At 47.6% G+C, this 20235-nt stretch overlaps 1 protein-coding gene across 2 annotated transcripts in view; it reads right to left on the bottom strand.

The window, feature by feature from the left end:
• nsd1b (nuclear receptor binding SET domain protein 1b) overlaps positions 1-20235 on the bottom strand; it is a 24846-nt gene extending 4611 nt beyond the window's left edge. The window contains exons 1-23 of one of the 2 annotated variants that reach the window (XM_030360893.1): positions 19311-20235; positions 18038-18995; positions 17029-17170; positions 16530-16702; positions 13342-16261; positions 12891-13003; positions 12270-12522; positions 11986-12086; positions 11594-11639; positions 11121-11401; positions 10663-10809; positions 10091-10214; positions 8778-8978; positions 7563-7742; positions 7005-7161; positions 5654-5859; positions 4594-4706; positions 4086-4232; positions 3339-3461; positions 2420-2536; positions 1250-1391; positions 513-619; positions 19-217 (exon numbers count right to left, since the gene is read on the bottom strand). In XM_030360893.1, coding sequence (XP_030216753.1) covers positions 19-217; positions 513-619; positions 1250-1391; positions 2420-2536; positions 3339-3461; positions 4086-4232; positions 4594-4706; positions 5654-5859; positions 7005-7161; positions 7563-7742; positions 8778-8978; positions 10091-10214; positions 10663-10809; positions 11121-11401; positions 11594-11639; positions 11986-12086; positions 12270-12522; positions 12891-13003; positions 13342-16261; positions 16530-16702; positions 17029-17170; positions 18038-18964 — 6919 coding nt within the window. In that variant the 5' untranslated portion in view covers positions 18965-18995; positions 19311-20235. The remainder of the gene's footprint in view (positions 1-18; positions 218-512; positions 620-1249; positions 1392-2419; positions 2537-3338; positions 3462-4085; positions 4233-4593; positions 4707-5653; positions 5860-7004; positions 7162-7562; positions 7743-8777; positions 8979-10090; positions 10215-10662; positions 10810-11120; positions 11402-11593; positions 11640-11985; positions 12087-12269; positions 12523-12890; positions 13004-13341; positions 16262-16529; positions 16703-17028; positions 17171-18037; positions 18996-19310) is intronic. The other variant, XM_030360894.1, reaches the window with a different exon arrangement.

Raw genomic sequence — 20235 nt, 5'->3', positions numbered from 1 at the left:
AGGAGTCTGGTCTCTAACCTGCGGGCCTCTTGGTAAGGTTGAGGCAGTCGGCGTGGTACACCTTAGGGCAGCCCGCTCTCTTGCAGGACACCATCTGGCCCCCGTCCCCACAGCTGAAGCACTCGTCCTCGCGCTCCTTGGTCAACACGGCTTGGCTCTTCCTCTTGGCCTGGTTCTTCTTCATCCTGCGGCCCTTGTCGTCCGTCCGGGGGTTGTTCTGGGCAGGGGGATCTTTTTTTATCCATTGCATTCGATTCTGACTTTCTTAGACTCAAAATTCCCACTATCCATCTGGACATGAACGCAGCATAATACTTTACAGTTGGTTCTCCCATCGGTGCAATTCCAGGTTTAGGAAGTAGAAATCATTCAAATCAAGTCGTTTGTTTGTGTTCTAGTCATCAGTTGTACCTCTGGGTTTGTGCTTATATGCAAATACAAATAATTGGCTGACAAAGCTGGCTGTAGGAGCAGGATAAGCCCCGTCTCTCTCTCTCTCTCGCGCCCCTTACCTTGGGTCGGACCCCCAGGAAGCCACTGCAGTTGGCGGCTCCACATTTACACACCGTCTTCCCGTTGCCCAAACACTCAAGGTTGTAGTTGAAGGTCAGCTCGATGCCTGGAACGCAAATACAAAAAACAGCAGGTGGTGATGTTTTTCTGTCTCCGAACATTCACATAGTTCTGACGTTAAAGGAAAGACTTTGTTTAACGTTCAGACGTTAAATTCAGACGTTACAAATGCTAGTTATATTTTTATCATCAACATTTTATATGTTCTCTTTAAATGATAATTATTTTTTCCTATTAGAAGTACAATCACTGATGCTTGCTTATTTTGACATATTGTACTGAACTGCTCCTTCTGTAATTCTTCTTTGAACATACACTTCAATAGACATTCTGGTGAAGATCTGGACTTAAAGGGAAAGTATTTTTCCCATTTTTGCGCATTATTTGAACATTACCCATTTTTGGGTCAAAATACTGCGAAATACGAGTAATGTTTTATATACGATTGTCAAATGTTGGAAACAAAAAAATAAAGAAAAAGTTACATTTCTTCATGTCCATTTTGGCATATTGTTAATAAAAATATATTAAACAAATAATATATAAATAGAAAAAAAAAAAAAAGTAAGTATAACAATAATAACCGACTTGTTTGTGCCTCACTAACAGCCCATCACCAACCATCACCATGGTTACCCATGTTCAAACAAACAAGGGGAACGATTGGCCCTCTTACCGGCGGGGATGTCCACGAGGGCGAACAGCCCCACGCGCGTGTCCCCGCCCACCGTCCACTTCTGGGTCTCACAGTTGGGCTGGCAGCTGTGGTTCATGAAGCGCGCCTCGTTGCCCTTGGGCCCGGCGTCGATGACCCGGTCCTGGAACCCGCAACCCAGAGGAGAGCACCGAGGTTGTGGAGGAGGAAGAGGTCAGATAGAGACTCTTCATTTTTCTCTTTGAAAAGCTAATAGTAAGGAATTTGGAAATCTCATCGACTTCCTGTGATTTTTGTTTCCCAGTAAATAATGAAATAACATTATGAGGTTGACCAATACATAGAATATCCAGCACTGAAACCTCATCTAAATCATAAGATGTATGCGAAATAAGGAGTCCCGTCAAGTGATTAAAATATTTAATCGCGATTAATGGCATTGATGTCATAGATAACTCACGATTAATCGTGAGTAATTGCGATTAATCGTGAGTAATCGCGATTAATGGCAAAAAAAATTCTATGCTAAATATCCCTTGATTTCTTTGTCCCATTAATTTTTCTCATTTTCATGCTCTTATCAACATGGAGAAGTGCATCGGCTTGCCTTGTGCAAATGTTTATTATTGATAACAACATTGGCATATACTGATCAAAACAGCACGATACAAAAAAAAAGCCTATTCTGCAATTTAACGATGAACATACAAACATACTGCCTTGAACATAGCATGCTACTTTGTTTTGAGCCAAAGAAAAAAAAAAAAAATTGCGTTAATCGTGTGATAATTTTTTGTAACGATGTTAAAATTGGTTTGTGTTAACGCCGTTAATGACGCGTTTAACTGACAGCACTAGTAATAAGTATAATCCTGTGTTTTCTTCTTTAACTTTTATTGAAACAGAGAAGCCCAATTTGAGTCCCAGGACCTTGTCTGCAAAGGGGAGCTCATCCAGTCTTTCTCAGCTTGTAACTAACACCACGACCTCACTCTCATAGCAAGTAGTCTATGAGGGTGAGTTAAATCGTAATAATGCAGCTGTTATGCATGGATGAACGTTAGAAAACAAACAACATGGTAGCTGTATGTCAGCATTAATGTACACTTGAGGGAGGGGCTGTGAAAGGTGCCGAGCACTGAGCCCACTTTTTCACTGTTTGTTATCTGTGGGTGTGAGGCTGAGTGTCACCTTGTCCAGAGTCAGCATGTAGAAGTTGCAGATGTCGTTCTCCTGGGCATGTCTGATCCTGGATCTGCATTCCTCCTCGTCGATCACCTCCCCGACATACTCGCTCACAAAGTCGCCCTGGGAAGACAGCAAGCGTTCCAAGTCTGTTATAGACATGTGCTTTGGTCATTTGTGAATGCAGAGGGGATTCATGGACATGTGTGCTGCCCTGGGAGGGTGATGATCTCTCCCAGTTGTATTACCATTTCACCCAGTATGTATGTATGAATGAATGAATGAATGAATGAATGAATATATATATAATATAAATGATGGTATATTATACCCAGTGTATGTGTGTGTGTATGCATATATATATATATATATATATATATATATATATATATATATATATATATATATATATATATATATATATATATATATATATATATATATATACACACACACACACACACACACACACACACACTGGGTATAATATACCATCATTTATATTTTCATATAATTTATTATGCAGTTATTTATATAAATTGTATAATTTATAGTGTTTACAGTTTCATTAGCATTAATTAATGATGTTGTAGTGCAAGCATTAGCAGTGTTAGCATTGAAAGGGTTGTCCTAAGAAGTGCTAGCATTAGTAGTGTTAGCATTAGCAATGTTGTCATAAGCAGTGTTAGCATTAGCAGTGTTTTCCTAAGTAGTGTTAGCATTAGCAGTGTAAGCAGCAGTACTGTTTACGTTATCAGTGTTGGCATGAGTCGCGTTAGCATTAGCAGTGTCAGCATTGGAAGTGTTGTCTTAAGTAGTGTTAGCATTAGCAGTGTTAGCATCAGAAGTGTTAGCATCAGTAGTGTTGGCATGAGTCGCGTTAGCATCAGGAGCGGGAGCAGAGCTAGCAGAAAGGGACCCCTACCTTCTTGATGATGTGGCCGCAGCGGAGGCCCCAGCCGCGGGACAGCGTCCTGAAGATCTCCACCTTGCTGTACTGGCGCTTCAGGAAGGCCTGGTTCAGACAGCGTTCCCCTGCAGGGCACACCTGCAACAAGACAAGGCCACATATCAAGACGATTCTTTAGTTGTCATCGCAGTAGAAGTCCTTTACTACAACATGAGATCCCTGCATTTAACCCATCACTGGGAGCACTGAGAGCACTGGGCAGCCACAGTAGGGCACCCGGGGACAAACTCCTGGTCTACTGCCTAGTGCCTAGGTCAAGGGCAACGGCAGCAGTATTAGCCTAGCATGGATGTTCTTTCGGCGTGGGAGGAAACCAGAGCTCTCCGGAGGATACCCAAGTGATTACCGGGAGAACACACAAACTTACCAACCCCAGGGGATGGGTCCCAAACCAAGGACCTTCTTGCTGTACATTGTCGTAAAAAAACTGTGATGCAAGCATCAGCTGACTGTCTCAAGCTCTTCTATGAGCACCCCTGGAAGGAGGGATCCCCCAATCTGCGTTCCTCCTCAAGGTTTCTTCCTCGCTGATCAAGGGAGTTTCTTCTTGCCCTCTTGGGGGCTGGGGTCAGGGGGGTGTCATAAATATTTGGCTTGTTAAGCCCATGAGACTGTAATGGTGATTAAGTGTCCTCAAAGTGTCCGTCTGAACTGATTGAAACCAGGTGACTCTCCCACAGTCTGTGTGAGCGGAGTGCTTACCTGGGGGTGGCACTCGTATAGCAGCATGCGGTTGATACACTCCGAGTCCGTCCCGCACGGGCTCTCGTCCGACGCCTTACAGTTGCACCTCGGGATCTCCGACAGGTCCGCCACGATTATTTGCACCTTTCCTATTGGCCGGTTCACCTGATGCCATAGGGGGAGGGAAGGCAGAGTTCGTTTTGGCATCTCATTCACCAACACTGTAACTCACATTGACTTCAGCGTTACCATGACTGCAACTCACATTGACTGAAGTGCTACCATGACTCCAACTCCCATTGACTGAAGTGCTACTATGACTCCAACTTACATTGACCACAGTGGACTATAGTGTGCTTGGATGACTCCAATTCTGGGTAAACTCTGTATTAACACACAGGACAAGGTGAATACTTAAGCAGGGCCAAAAGTGAGTCCCCGCTCCTAAATCTCTTGATTGAGGCCTTGAGACTATCACCCTACCCTCCCCCCCTCCCCCCAGCGAGGCCAGGCGGTCCTTGCTGACCTTGATGAGTTTGAACGGCGGCGGTTTCCTGTTGTTCCTGCGGTCTTCCTGGAGCTGCCGGAGCTCCAGCTCAGCCTGCAGCTCTCGAAACCGAACGGCCGCCTCCTCCAGCGCTGGAGAGAGGAGAGCGACGGCAACACCAGAGGGACGTTAGAGCCGGCGTTCAGGAGACACCAGGTATACAGCTAATGTTGATGCAAATATATGTTTACAGTAAAAACTAGGGATGCACCGAAATGAAAATTCTTGGCCGAAACGCGAAACCGAATACCGAATGTGGCTTTTAATGTTTTTCATTCATTTTGCTTTAATTTTTCACCATTGCATAAATCAAACAATTAAATGTCCTTTATAAACTTTTTTGTCTTGCTTTTCTATAAAGAAAATCAATTACAAATTTGATACAAAATATTTATTTAATGCTGAACGTTTTCTAACATTCCAGCAGACATTATAGCAAGAATTTAAGAACAATGTACCTTTAAATAAATGAGTACAACTTTTCTTTTTTTCTTTTTTTAATTAAAAAATATATATATGTTCGGTGTATTATGTTCGGCCTTTTTACTCCTTCGGCCGAAACCGTTCGGTGTTCGATGGCCGAATATTCGGTGCATCCCTAGTAAAAACAATCAAAAAATGTGAAACGTATAAATAAATAGCTGATAACGTATTTGTGAACAGATGGTACAATGTCTGTTGTGAAACAGGGAGGATCAAAATGATGAAAAGGTGACACATTATACCACCAGGTGTGAGTGTGATTAGCCGTTACAAGCCGTTTTGATAATCGGCCTCTTCTGAGATTACAACTGGGCGTGTCCGCCTAGATGCGTGCAGAATAGATCAGTCTACCAGCCTACGCGGTGGACTGAAGCATACGTTGCTCATCTAGCCGTCGTACATCTAGGTGGACACGCCTACTTGTGATATCAGAGGCCGATTATCAAAACGGCTTGTAACGGCTAATCACTCACACCTGGTGGTATAATATGTCAACTTTAGACACACACACACACACACACACACACACACACACACACACACACACACACCCCACCTTTCTTGTAGACGCCGTCCACGCCCTTGCCCATGCGCTCCTTGCTGTTGGCGTCCACGTCCATGTAGGGGAAGACGCGCGCCTGGTAGGTCCACAGGTAGTCGTTGGAGCCGAAGAAGTGCACGGGGAACTCGCCCACGTCGTGCTTCATGCGCTGGATGTTCTCCGGGATGCTCTTGGGGTGGCTCACCTCGGCCGGCCACCACCTGTACCCCACGACCGCCCAGGGGAGGAAGACGAGGAGGAGGAAGACTGTGGTCAGTGCGAGTTGTTTTGTTATGAATGCCGGTCCGAACATACACTACCGTTCAAAGGCTTGGGGTCGCTTAGAAATGTTCTTCTTTTTTAAAGAGTTATCATGGAAAACATGAAATTGTCTGGATGACCCCAAACTTTTGAACGGAAGTGTATATCTGAGAGAAATGTTCGGACCATCATCCCTATGCAAATTATTATTATTATTACACAAGAGAATAATATAAATGGCTGAATCGATATTCTGCTCTTCATGTATTTTTCTTATGTAAGAATTAGGATGACTCCCTTATCATCCTAGTTGACCTGCCAGTCCATCTAGAGCAGGGCGGTGTGTGGCTCAGGAGGTAGAGCGAGTGGGCTGGTAACCGGAAGGTTGCTAGTTCGATCCCCGGCTCCTCCTAGCTAGAGTGTCGAGGTGTCCCTGAGCAAGACAACTCACTTGCTGCTCCCGACGAGCTGCCTGTCGCCTAGTATGGTTAACACGCCGTTGCTGTGTGAATTTGTGCATGAATGGCTGAATGTTCGGCAATATCGTAAAGTGCTTTGCCACTGGCTCTAAAAGCACTATATAAATGGAGTCCATTTACCATTTAGAGACGCTGATGTAGCGTTTACTTGGGATTTCATCATCAACACTCCTGCGCGTGCCTGTCACACGTCTGTCTTGACCAATACTACCACAACCATCACTGGGGAATCCAACCCTCTGCCTTTAAGGCTGAGTGCCAGACAGCAAAGGCAGAGATCAATAATTTAACTTTCTGCTTTGCTTTCCACGTGCATCAATTATTAAATCGTTTTATTGGGTGTGTATTTGTATCAAGTTCGTAGGAGTGTGTTTGTATCAAAGTTGCTGTCAAAGCATTTCTGAATGCTTTATGGTTCGCAGACTCCTTGTTTGGTTAAGTCATTATCGCCATAGTTCAGGGAAAACTTATCATAGTAGCATAGTTAGCACTATTTGACATTTAACAGCTTTCACTGTTAAATGTTTTTAATTTTATCCTAATGAAGCCTCTGCTAAATCGTATCTAAAGACATCTCAACCTCCTCTCTAAACAGAGAGCCCCGTCTCTCAGTGTGGCGTTCTGACCTGTAGCGGCCCACTTTGACCCACAGGAGGTCCTTGTAGTGGGGCTTCTTTCCCGCCCGGCAGTCATTGCAGTACCAGCTTCCTTTGGGCATGTCGATGTTCAGACACTCCCGGTGGAAGGCGGCGGGGCAGGACTCGCAGCATAACAGACTGCCCCCTGGAGCACAGGAGGGCGCCAGTGCAGTTCAGTTATAACCATTTCAAAATGTAAATAAAAATAATAACTAATGAAAATAACTAATAAGACATATTTGTATCAGTCATTATTATTCATTTTTTTAATTCATTTTTTTATATTTTATCTTAATTAATTTAATACTTTAATTGAATACATTGATATTATATAATATATTAATAAATTATTATTTAATTATATGATCAATATACATTATCCATATGTTAACTTGATTCAAAGATTTTTACAAGACACAAACTCAAGGCAAAATACGCTAAAAAAAATCTATTCTGGGATAAACTTGTATTTGAACCAAACATCTATTCCCTATGCGTGGGTTAACATCGGACCAGACCGCGTCACGGCGGGGGTAGCGGGCGTACCCTCGGTGCAGACGAAGCACCAGCTGACGTTGACGTGCTCGTGGTTCTTGACGCCGCGGCGCGCGCTGAAGTGGTTGGGACAGACGATGCTGTTGTTGGAGAGGACCACGCAGCCCGCCGCCAGGCACACGTCCGTGGCGTGGTAGGCCACCGGACAGCGCACGCAGCGCATCAGACGGCCTGGTGCGCGCACACGCACACACACACACACACACAGTAGAACAGAGAGGACACAGACACACACACACACACGTTAGGCTTCAAGAGACCTTGGGGATAACAGATGAGACCCATTGAAACTGAATTGACAAACAGATAAAAGTAGGCGGACACACAGCTGGCTGGCTGGCTGGCTGGCTGGCTGGCTGGCTGGCTGGCTGGCTGGCTGGCTGGCTGGCTGGCTGGCTGGCTGGCTGGCTGGCTGGCTGGCTGGCTGGCTGGCTGGCTGGCTGGCTGGCTGGCTGGCTGGCTGGCTGGCTGGCTGGCTGGCTGGCTGGCTGGCTGGCTGGCTGGCTGTGTGTGTGCGTGTGCGTGTGTGTCTTTAAGAGAATAGCGAGCCGGTGTGTGATTAAAAGTAGCCCAATAGAGCGGGAAAAACAGCCCAATCTGGCAACACTGCCTGAACGCCTTCCAAAAGTAGCCCAATCCAGCAGGAAAAAACGCTCAATCTGGCAACCCGGCTGAACGTCCTCACGCTCCAGCGTCAACGTAAATCAATGAAACCAACTGAAAATGAAGCCGGTATAAAACGAAAACAGTTATTCTGAATAAAGTTTAAATGATAACGAATTTCCGTTTGGATATTATTGAAGATACAAGTGTGTAGATTTGTTTAATTGTTTGAACGCAGGTAAACGGTTGAACATTTATTTAGTTACGTCTTAAACAGTTGAAGTACCAGAGGAGGGCCTCCCATGTTAAAAAAAAAAAGACAATATTTTAAAAGTAGAATATCTTAAAAAGTATAAAATACTTTACTTTTAATACAAAGAATAATAAGGAAGAAAGAAAGAAAGAAAGAAAGAAAGAAAGAAAGAAAGAAAGAAAGAAAGAAAGAAAGAAAGAAAGAAAGAAAGAAAGAAAGAAAGAAAGAATAAAACGTATGAAGAACAATAGTTGAGCGCTGCATGCAGCACTCACCTAAATAAGCAGAGCTCTCCCGTCACGGGTCCGGGAGGGCCCCCAGAGGGGGGGGGGGGGGGGGGGGAGACGTACCTTTGGAGCCAGCCGGGTTGTTGGGGTTGGCCAGGAAGCAGGTCAGGCAGACGTGGAGCGAGCAGCGGAAGCCCCGGTTGACGGGCACCGTGGGCGCGTGGCCGGCGGCGCACTCGCCGTGGTAGAACTTGCCGCACACGGGGATCATGCAGCGTCGCGTCTCCTCGCCGCGCTTCCGGCACACGAAGCAGGTGTGGAGCCCTGCGACAGAAGGGTGGACCCCCCCCTCGCGTTAGAGCCGAGGCAGGGGACGGCTGGGTTCCAACAACATCGATAACTTTCACTTTTCTTTTGTACGATTTTTGCATTTTTATTGAGCGAGATGGACAGGAATAGACTGGTATGGGAGATAGAGGGGAGAACATGCAGAAAAGGACCAAGGGCATAATTCTAACCCGGGCCGCTGCGATCAGGACTGAGCCTTAATGGTACCCGCTCTAACCAGTGAGCGCGTAAAGGGGAGGCGTTGAAATGTAAAGCCCCCCCTTTACCTTTCACTTTTTGACTAAAGGCTCCTACCTACTTGGCGACCAACCCGTGGTATTAAGGGTGTGAGGGGGCTGAATGGGGCTGAAGTGGGATATGATTGTCTTGCAGTGTGGTGGTGGGGGGGGGGCTTTGCATGGATGACTCCGATATCTGGATTAAAACGCTCAGACGTAAAGCCGTGACTTGGCTTAAACTGCTGCTTGACTTCTACCTGAGCAACAAATCCTTCCGTCTAACCTGCGAAAACGCTGGCTTGCAACAGGGCTTGAGGCGTTTTCGCAGATATTAACAGCGCTGTTCATTAGACAGGAGTCGATAAATTCAGCAGCTATTAGACAAATATTCCTTCGTGGACCTCATTGGTGTCCATGCGATTGGACGCATTCCCGCAAGATTTGGCATGTTTTCAAAAAATTTGGATAATCAGACAGTAGTCTTCCTGTGTAGAACCCTGCATGTTCCCAGTCCCCAAGTATGGACCACAGACTCAATCGAAGGCAAGACTGATCTGGAAGACATATAGTCATATATAGATGTATAAGTCGTACAAAAGTTTCTAGTGGGGCAGCAGCCATAAGGTACAATAATAGAATAGAATAGAAATACCCATCACTCTATCAATACAACTACATCGCTATTATCGAATACAAAAGTGAAGTTTGGCAAGTTCCATACCAAAACTCATTCAATCATTTGTTTTTTTCATAATTATGTCATAAAAACCTAATGCATTCAAGTACACATTCAAGCCAAGCACACGGCTATTGTGCCTAGCCGTCCTCATCAGCAAAGCTGCCACCTACATGCATACAGTAACTCCGTACCTGATTTGCACTCTGGGCAGATGAACTTCCCCTTGGGGGCCTGGGCCAGCGAGATGCAGGCCAGGTGAAAGGCCCCGCAGCACTGGCCCTCGCAGAGCAGCAGCTCCCCAGACTTCTCACACACCTGCAACACAACCGCAGGTTCAAGACCTGGGACATCGTCCCCCGCACCATTCGGTCTACGGCCCACGTGGTCCGAGGTGGTACCAGCGGAACCAGCCAGTCCCTGCCGACCTACATCTCACAGAGCAAGGAACCGTGACGCAGGACCACAGGCTCACTGGGCAGACAGTGGACGTGTTCCATGGTCGTCGTAGTTTCATGTTTCCCGTCAGTGCTGCGACGGCACTTTGACGTTAGTGTGTGATTACTCCTCAATGTCAAATGTCACCGGAGCGCGACAACACCAAGGGCAATGTTTTGCAGGGCTTCTGCTGGAAACCACTGCTTTACATCTTCAATGGGACACGCATCGTCTCCGTGCCTTAAAGCGGACCGCTGTCCTTTGTTGGTGGTCTTTGTTTTGCTGAGAAGGTGTCGGTTGAGGTCCCTCAGGTCCCTCAGGGACTCACCTGACATATGTTCTCCTTCATGGAGGCGGGGCCTCCTCGCTCTCCGATGAGCTTCCTGGTGGGGAACAGGTGCTCGTCACACAGCAGAGAGTCCTCCTTACAGGAGGGATTGCTGCCGTCCGGACAGGGCTCCTCCCCCTGACCACCCTGCCATGGGAAACACGGACGATTGAGCCCCCATTTGGACTATTTTGGACAGGATATACAGTATGGAGGACATTGGAACATTGGTTGCAGTTAGTTACCATTGCACTAGCCAACAAAACTGTCCGGTTGTTCAGTGACATGGAAATGCTGACATACACCTAACGCAGTTCCGACCTAGTCTAGTTGGCCTGCCGCATGCGATTCAGCGTCTGAACCGTGGCTTATTTGCCGTGCGAATATAAGATGAAGCAACGCCCACGTAAAACACGAGGCACCGTTACCAAAACTGCGTCACAAACAAAACGGCTGACCTCGAAGCCGAGGCAGTCCTTGCCACCATCGTCTTCATCCTCGTGTGTGTGGGGGCCGTCCGGCTGGGTGGGGGTGGGGAGGGCGCAGTCGGACGCCTCCTCTGGCGCCGGAGACGACGGGCTGGCGACAGGGGGTGGAGCGGTGACGGCGGGAGGGGTCGGAGAAGGAGCGACGGTGCTGGCCGCCGGGGCCTTGGCGGTCAGCGGTGAGGGGTCACTCCTGACGTCGCCGGACATCACTGACGGACGCTCGTCACACTCTGATGAGGGCCCCCCGCAGTCTGGGAGGAACAAAACCGTTGTGTTAGGAAAGTTGGCTCAGGTTAGCTGGAGAGCGACGGAAATGACTTTAACAATAGATCACACTTATGTATGCGTACTATTATTCCACATCAGCATAAGGGAAGGTGCATATGTTGAGGATGGTTTAGTCCACATGTTGCGGATAATACATTTGAATATGTTTGAGTTACCAGAAGGAGCCGGAGGACTTGGTGGGATATGCCTCAAAGACTTGACCTGCAATGAAACACACATCGATACACAACACATGGCTTCAATCAGAACCAGCTGTTCCTGCTCCAACAAAACATATTTCTAAAGAGTGTGTGAGTGTGTGAGTGAGTGAGTGAGTGAGTGAGTGAGTGAGTGAGTGAGTGAGTGAGTGAGTGAGTGAGTGAGTGAGTGAGTGAGTGAGTGAGTAAGTGCACAGTTCAGAACAATAATATTTTGCAATGTTTTTGCAGCACACAAATTTGTTGCGTTTGTGGGTCTAATTAACAACAACAGTGGTTTGACTCAAGTTGCCCAAAGAATAATGAGTTGAGTAAACCCCAACCACCACCACCCCAACCCCAACAAACACCTTCTTTTTGGGGCCGATTGAAGCCTCAGCTTCGAGGCAGTATTGTAGAATCCTCTGAGTGGGTTTCCTCTTCCTCTTGCTCTTCAACAGTGAAACACTACCTGCGAACAGAACCGGACCGAATGGAGTCCATGACTGAATACGTTTTCCACAGAGAAGTCTCAATAGCGCTCTTTGAGTTGTTAAAGGGAACTTCACGATTTAAGAGTAGAATCACCCACTGTATTTGACAGCATACTTTAAAGTTTGAACACAGTAACCTAGACAAAATCCCTTTAACCCACCTTCCTCTGTGATGGAGCCGTCGGCCGCCTGGATAGTGTCAGCGTCAGGGGGAGGGGTTAGGGTATCAATGGAAAGGACTGGGGCCTCTTGAGACGGTGAGACTTCAGGCACGAGAACTTCTAGCTGTGTTGGCGGAGTCTCCTCAGGGGGCGGAGTCTGGACTTCAGGAAGTATTGCCTGAGATGCGCCGCCAATCCCGCTGTCGTCCAATAGCGCTGGTGGCTCCGATTGGCTACTGATGTGCGGAGGGCTCTGCAACAAAAAAAAAAGAACTTTTAATGCATTTTATAAATCGCAATGTGTAGTATTTAAACAAGCGTGTACCTTGAAATATCCTGGACATATCTCTGGTCAATGCTGATCGACTGTGATGTATCTGTCATCAATAAAACCAAATTCTATAACTAATATATTCTACATATAAGAAATTCTGGCCAGCCCGAACCAGTTAGACTGGACAGAGCACTGGTAGATAGTCTCCCACCTACTCACTGGGAGGGGCTTGTTACATATTGCTCCTTTAATGGCACACTGTACACACAGAAAGCTGGCTGGGCGTGGCATTACATAAGCAGCTACTGATGGCTATTTTCGATCAATACAGCTGAGCAATGGACTACCTTTCCCCCTGGCTGGGGCGGTTTTTTGGTCTTCTTCCTCGTAGAGAAAATCTGATCGTAATCCTCGTTCCATTCGATGAGCCTTTTGCTTGGTTTTCTGATCCGTTTTTGTACTGAGGACAAGACAAGACAAGCAGTGTGTAATTGTTCTAAGCAGTGTTCCTGCTTCATGAATAGCTCATTTTTGGACGTTGCATTTGATCTCAATTCTTTACAGGCCATCATTTGAAACTAAACTTGCAACAGCAAGGTCAATAAATATCAGCCGTCAAGGTATTACTTGCACTCAATCTAAAATCCTGAACATGGGATGTATTCATTCATAAATGCCGGACAAATGAGCTGATTATTTGGCCTTATTGAAGCTGCAGTGTAAAGTGACATTTGTTGACAGGTTAAAACCTCGTACAAAATCGTAGCTCCAGAAATCATTGTTCAGGTAAGTCCTTACCTTTGGAAGTCTCCTGGCCTCCTCCACTGCCGCCCCACGAGTTATTGTTCAGCGTTGCGCCCTCCACATGGAGATCCTTAGGGGGCTGCAAACTAGTCTTTGGTGGGGAGAACCGGGCAGCGTCCAAACCCCTCCCTTCCAAAGGCACAGTGGTCCGACTCTCCCCCTCCTTCACTGCTCCACACCCCTCTTCCACCACAACACCACCCTTCCCTCCCTCCGTCTGGACCTGCCCGTCCCCGCTACGCGAGTCACCACCGGACGAGAGCTCCTGCCCGGGGAACCCAGGGCCCGAGCTCGCCGGACTATAAGGAGCCGGAGCTTTCTTCCTCCGCGCAGAGTTGACGGTTCTCTTCCTCCCGCCGGAGCCTTTGGAGGGCTGGCCGGGTCTCCTCCCGTTCGTCACACCGTCCTTCTGCGAGGTCTTGGCTTCGTCTGCGACGAGCACAGCTCCGCAGGCACTGGTCGCTCCTCGATGAGGATCCTGTCCGGACGTCCCGGGGATCACCGAGGGCTCCGGCTTCACGTGGGAGCTCGCAGGGCCGATGTCCAGCTCCAGAGGGGCCCCTTCCCGGTCCCTGGTGTCGTGCAAATCTTTCAGCAGCATGAGAAAAGTACTGAACTTATAGTTTGTGTCGGGTTTGAACGAAACCGGCTTACCGTCGCTCTTGTTGGTCACTGACTGTAAGGACACCTCCTTTATGTTTTTAATCTGATCCAGGAAGGAAAAGGACGCTTTAGTTGAAGAGGAGGAAGAGGAGGAGGAGGATGTGTCAGAGGAACAGTTTTCCTTCTTTGTTTTTACCTTCGCGGTCAGGGGGATGAAGTCCATGGGCGGAGTGGGGGACACGGGGACGTCTTCATCCTCACTCTTGACCTCAACTTGCACGTCATTTGGGTCGGAAAAGCTCTCGCAGGACGAGAGGGCGCTGCAGCTGGAGGAAGGCCCGCTCCGAGGCCTCGTCTTCGTGGACCTCTGCTTTGTGGAGACGCCTTGCTTGGTCCCTGTTAAGGCCGAGGAATTGTCTGAACTTCTCCTTTCGTTGCCATCCGTTTTTTTACACTGCTCTGAACTCCTCTTCCAATCGAGTTCCTGCAGAGCTTTTTCCCGCTTTAGCCGTTCCGTTTCCTGCAACGCTTTCAGGGCTCTGGTCATCAGGCGGTTGCTGGCCGGCAGGTGCGCGGGCTGCTCATCGATCGTGTTCGGTGATTCGTTTGGACTCTCTTTGGATTCATTTTGAAGTGACAGTGGTTCTTCTGGAGGTTTGCTTACATCCATCGAACATGGTTCTGGTGCTGCAGGAGATGCTTGCACAACTTCGGTAGACGATTCTGCTTGCTGTGGAGAAGGCTGGGATGTCATGCCATTGAGTCCATGAACGGCATTCATTTTTTTAAGTTCTGCGATGTTTAACTGGTCAGTGGTTTTGCTTGTTGTACTTTTTGTATTGATCATGGACATCCATTTTACTTCCGGGCCTTTTGATTGATTAGTCTTACTTGATAATTGCAAACTGCTCTCTTGAGACCATCGCGTTTTGTGAAAAGGTTTGACAGTCCCACCCATGCTAGCCAAATTATTAACCGATATGCTTTTGGATTCTACACCGGGAATTTCCTTTAAGGACTCCTTTGACCCAAATTTAGAAATTGAATCGCTACTTTCTAATGGCTGCTGGGTGCCGTTATCAATGAAATCATTTTGTGCCGGATTGACCAATTGAATCGCACTAGAGGTTGAAACATTTTGCTCCTCTAAGCTTGGTGACTGAACTAAAGGACTTTCCGATAAATCCATAACTTTCGACTTATTATTTTCTACAGTATGCGTTTGTTTAGCTAATTTGCCGATTGTATGGGCCTTTTTACTGCCAATGCTTTCAGATTTTTCTGAATCGTCAGTAGTTTCATTAGAGGACGGTCTATGTTCAGCCTCGGAATGGTCTGGTGGGTCTTTGAGACAGTCCTTTATGTTGCTGACTGGGATACATTTTTTAGAGGTAAGGTGATCCAACGGCTTAGTGGTGCACACACCATCAAGCTTGGTCCTTTGAGAATGGGCAGCCGATTTCTTTTTTTGTTTGTCCTTCCATTGATTTGTGAGCTTTTCGGTTATAATACAATTATCACTCAGACTTTTGGAAGGGATCAATTCTACAGGCTTATTTGAAGGCCCTGACTGGTCCGAAGGCATTCCAGTTTCTGCACACAGGCTGGTCTTATTTTTGTCATGTAACGATTGCTGGGAAACTGCCACTCCAGTCGCAGTGTGGTTGACACCGTTGACGTGAGTCCTTTTACTGACTACAGATTGGACCTTCTTCTTACAGGGCAGTTTACCGAAGACAGTGCGATCAGGTATGGGACTTGTAGTTTTTGGTCGTCTGTCTTTTCCAGCTTTGCTGAACCACAGGCCTCTGTGAATCTCGGGCTCTTTGGTTACTTCCTTGACAACCGAAGAAGAAAGAGCCTGGGTAACTAAAGGCACAGACTGAACTGGTTTGGACTGGCGCTCAAGTGCTGTGGGACATAAAATCTTGGGGACAGATTCAAGGTCGGAGTAAGGGCATTCGCCGGCCACTCGATCTGACGGCTCCTGGTTACCGCGTGGGAATCTGGAGTCGTTACTACTGGTGCAGGTCGTAGAACTTCTGGTTTTATTTTTAACAGAAGTCTTTCTTAAAATGCTTGGCTTCTTTGTTTTGCCCGGGCAGAAGTCAGATCCATCGGCCATGTGACTCGGTTTAGACGCCTCAGAAGCTGGAGCAGGAGTCGGTTGGACTGTACTTTTTGTTTCAGATGTGGAGACATCATGAAAGGCATCGTCTCTCAGGGAGGAGGCCCTTCTGGACATTTCCTGGAAAGAAACCTCTGCTTCAGTCACACTGAACTTCCAGGCCTCCTGGTATCGCTTGGCAATCTGTAAGCACATGAAACTTATGTCAATATCTGTTGTATGAATCAAAGGTTATCACATTTCTTTTGCCAGGTAACATTTACAAGATAACAACATCTAATCGTCAGTAAGAATCAATCAGTTTCAATAAAAAAATAATTGGACTAATAAATAATAATATAATAATGGCAAAGAGTGAACGATGAATTAAACCATATGTTCTGTGCATGGTAATAAAATGTGCATTTACAGTGCATGTATTATGTGTAAGTTATGTATAAGTAGCACTCACAGAATATTTGTAGTTGTTTTCCCTTTGCCTGCCCCTCCGCCTCAATAGGGGGAGCTGTTCGAATTGAAAGCCGCCGTTGAATGAATGAGTGGCTCTTCCTTCCACCCAGGCATACTCCACTGGTTTCCCAAAGGTCCTCACGTAGTACAGTCGACAGGGGCGATCACTGGGCTCTGCAACACCCACACCCACACACACACACAAACAGTTCAATTCTACTGCTGGACAGACAGCAGGGATGTCAATCAGGATTCAGCCCATTGGCTGAGTACAGAACCACTGACGGAGCCAAAAGGTCTTTTGAATATTCAAGTGTTTTCTCGCGAACCAAACCAATCCTCTGCTGAACTATTTACACATTGGCCGAACTTGAATAAATGACCAATGTGTCGATTGTATCATGTTCGGTCGATGAGCACACAGGATCAAATTGAACATTGATTTTAGATTGTTTCACTCCACACATTTTGGCGTACGGGTCAGACCTGAGATGGCCTACCTTTGACCCTGTGATAGATTCCGTTGGTGGGGTCCACGACCACCTGAGAAGGCCACCAGGGTCTTCGGTTGAACTTGGCCCAAATAACCTCACCCTCCAAGAACTTTAAGGGGGGGACTGATTTCTTCTTTGGACTGCATGGCTGTGAGAAATGTGGGCAGGAAATCCATCGTCAATCCACCGGTAATCAGCATGAAATGGGCACTTTCCAAAAGTTCTAAATCCTAAAAAACATTGAATTTCAGTTAAGCGTTATTCATTCTAAATACATGCAAGTGCTTTAGAAAAAAAAAAAATTCCATAGCATTATTCTGCTTCATAGGATGATTTAGACAAATGTCATAATAATGGTATTTTATTCTTATTATTGTAGGATAAACATATGTTAAAAACAAATCAACTACCTAGTTTACCCTGACACTGCCCACTGTCTAGGGATTATTTTTATTGGCAACAAGAATGGCAATAATATGATGGCTTAAATTTGCTTGCAGCCAAAAAAGCTTTCAATTTATAATCCGAAACAGTGAAAGGTCACCAAATATTTGCCAACTATGAGCAGTAAGCATCTATAAACTATTTGTAACAGAGCTGGTTTCCATTTCCTGAAAAGTGATTTCATATGTACTAAAACATTGTAGTGACATGCTAGACGCCTTTTATTGAGTCCCAGACTAGACTACTGGTTGAAATGTTTATAAAGAACAAAACGTAGGATTGAAGCATACTCCATAATGGTGATTAGTAACACATAGACAGTGTCTGTATGTGTGAACTTCCAGGATACACAGTGTCCTGGAAGTAAACAAATGGGCATGACACACATAGTATCGCATTGTATTGTGATTGTGTATGTACTACACTCTTTGTATACTTATATCTATTCTGCGTCTTGTAATCCTGTGTGAGATGGGCAACTTGGTGTGGCATGACACGAACATAAACATCATCCTCCTCATACTCATCATCATCATCATCATCATCATAGTAGGCCGAAACAACCACTTGCCATTGGATTCTCAACGGTGGTACTCTCAAACCCAAAGAACTCGCTGTCACTCTCCCACTCGCTCTCCGACTCCTCCCAGTACCTCCGGCGCTGGCCCGAGCGCTGGGAGCGGGTCACCACCTTGGCCGGCGGCACCGCTGGCTTCAGAGCTTCCGGGGCGCCCGTGGAATCGGCACACGACACCCTGGGGTTGGACTCTGGAACGGCCATTTCGTTTGACCGTCCCTGCTCCTCCGTCGTACCAGGGGAACGCCCGCGCACCTCGACCCCTTGGCCTTCGTCAAAACCGTCGTCGCCGTCGTCGATGTCCTGGTTGACATCGTCGTCCTCAAACAGGGACGACTCAAAATGGAGGAGGCCGTTGGCGAAGGGGCTGTTGCTGTTGAGGGAGAAGGCCGGGCTGGGCGGGCCAGAGTCGCTAGAGTCACTCTGCTCCCGGGACGCTCGCCCGGCCATGCTGTGCTGTTCGTGAGCGAGAGGGTCATCCCCCACGCTGCCGTTCTCCCTGCTCGAACCGTCCCCCTCGACGGCGTTCTCTCGGTGGCTCTCCTTCTCGCCGCCGCCCCTTCCTTCCCACTCCCACTCGGCGCATCCCTGCCTCTGGCCCCCCGGGACCCTCCCAGACCGGGCTGGCTGGGGTCTGCTGCTGGTGGCGGCGGCGGCGGCGGTGGTGGTCAGTCTCTGCAGCCGACGCAACGAGCTGTACGAGGAGGTGGAGGAGGAGGAGGGCGGCAAAGGCGACAAGTGGGGGGAGTTGGGAGTTTTGGTGAGCCCGTAGAGCGACGGGTGCTGGAAGGAGGACCCGCTGGCTGACATGGTCAGACCGCAGCCATGACGTGAAGAGCAGCCTGGAAGAAGGGGCGGGAGACTCAGCCAGAGGTCAAAGGGCAGCTGGAATGTTGGGCCTGTCTCCAAGGCAACGCACATGGCCCTGTCATCCTTCTATCCTTGCTTCTTCCTGAAAAATAACATGTAAACAAGACACGTGTTGCGTTTGCCTACTTTCAGTTTCCCAGCACACTATACATTCAAGACGCCATCAAAACAGAACGCCTCCGACTTCATCACGCGGTCATTATCAACAGTGAGCACATTAGTACAACTATTAATTACAATGAAAATCGTTAAAAGTTATCAAACACAATTTTAAACCGGTCTGGTTGTATGTGGTCAGTGGCCATGAAAGGGACGTTTCAACTATAACGGGTGTCGCTGCCGTGATCGCACGTTCCAGTAATGGTCGAGTGTAAACAGAGGACGGCCAGGTGGTTACCTCACGGCAGTCAACTCGCAACCCGTCTGCACAGCAACGCCGCCCGGAAGGGGGAATGGAGTCGTCCGGTGTGCATATGGCCAGTGCGTCACGTCATGCAACAACGTTACATACACACTCTGCTAACACGCCAAACCTGGCCATCGACAGCGAAGGGTTAACTCGATATGCAACGGATGAACCTAAACCCGCTCGTCTGTTATTGGGATCCAGATCAAAATGGCATGTCATGTCGGCGCCCGTCCACCAATCTTGGGCTACATGTCATCCGCCGCCGCGAACAGGACACAACATAGCACGGACATGCATGAATGACACCCGCCGAGTTCATCTGCACATACACACTGACGTGCGCGCACACACAAACACACACACCCACACACACGCTTCCCTCCGACGGACGTACGGTCATTAAACAAAATCACGGATCAGACACCGGTGACACCGATCTGCCGCGAGAATCTTACCATTCCATGAACACCCACCGCAAAAGCCACTGTTAAACAATCCATTTCTGCATTTAAATGGGATAATTCCCCATTTTTTGAAAGCGGATGCGGAGAATCCCGGCGGCAATACTACTAGGCCTGGATCCCGGTTCACGTCCACCCCCCCCCCTCTCTCTCTCTACTTGCGCCGTAGCCCAGTCCAGCGGCCCCTATAAAACAGCCGAAGTGTTGACCACTCCACTAACAACGACGCATGGCTGCGAGACGCGTGAGCATCACCACTACAACTTTATCACGTCCCATCCTGAAAGCACACGGCATTATCATCCTTTAATTAAATAGATAGATAGATCCTGCCGACGGACCTGCCCCTGTGAGCCCCCCGCCTGCTCCAAATTGTGACTGTGCGGACGGCCAATCGTCACCGCGGCTGCCCCCCCTCCCAATGCTTCCCGCCATAGGTTCTGGAGAGGTAT

This window comes from Gadus morhua, chromosome 7 (genome assembly GCF_902167405.1).
Source record: "Gadus morhua chromosome 7, gadMor3.0, whole genome shotgun sequence".
NCBI classification, from domain to species: domain Eukaryota; kingdom Metazoa; phylum Chordata; class Actinopteri; order Gadiformes; family Gadidae; genus Gadus; species Gadus morhua.
Note: the sequence above shows the minus strand (reverse complement) of the source record. Positions and strands in the feature narration are given on the sequence as shown.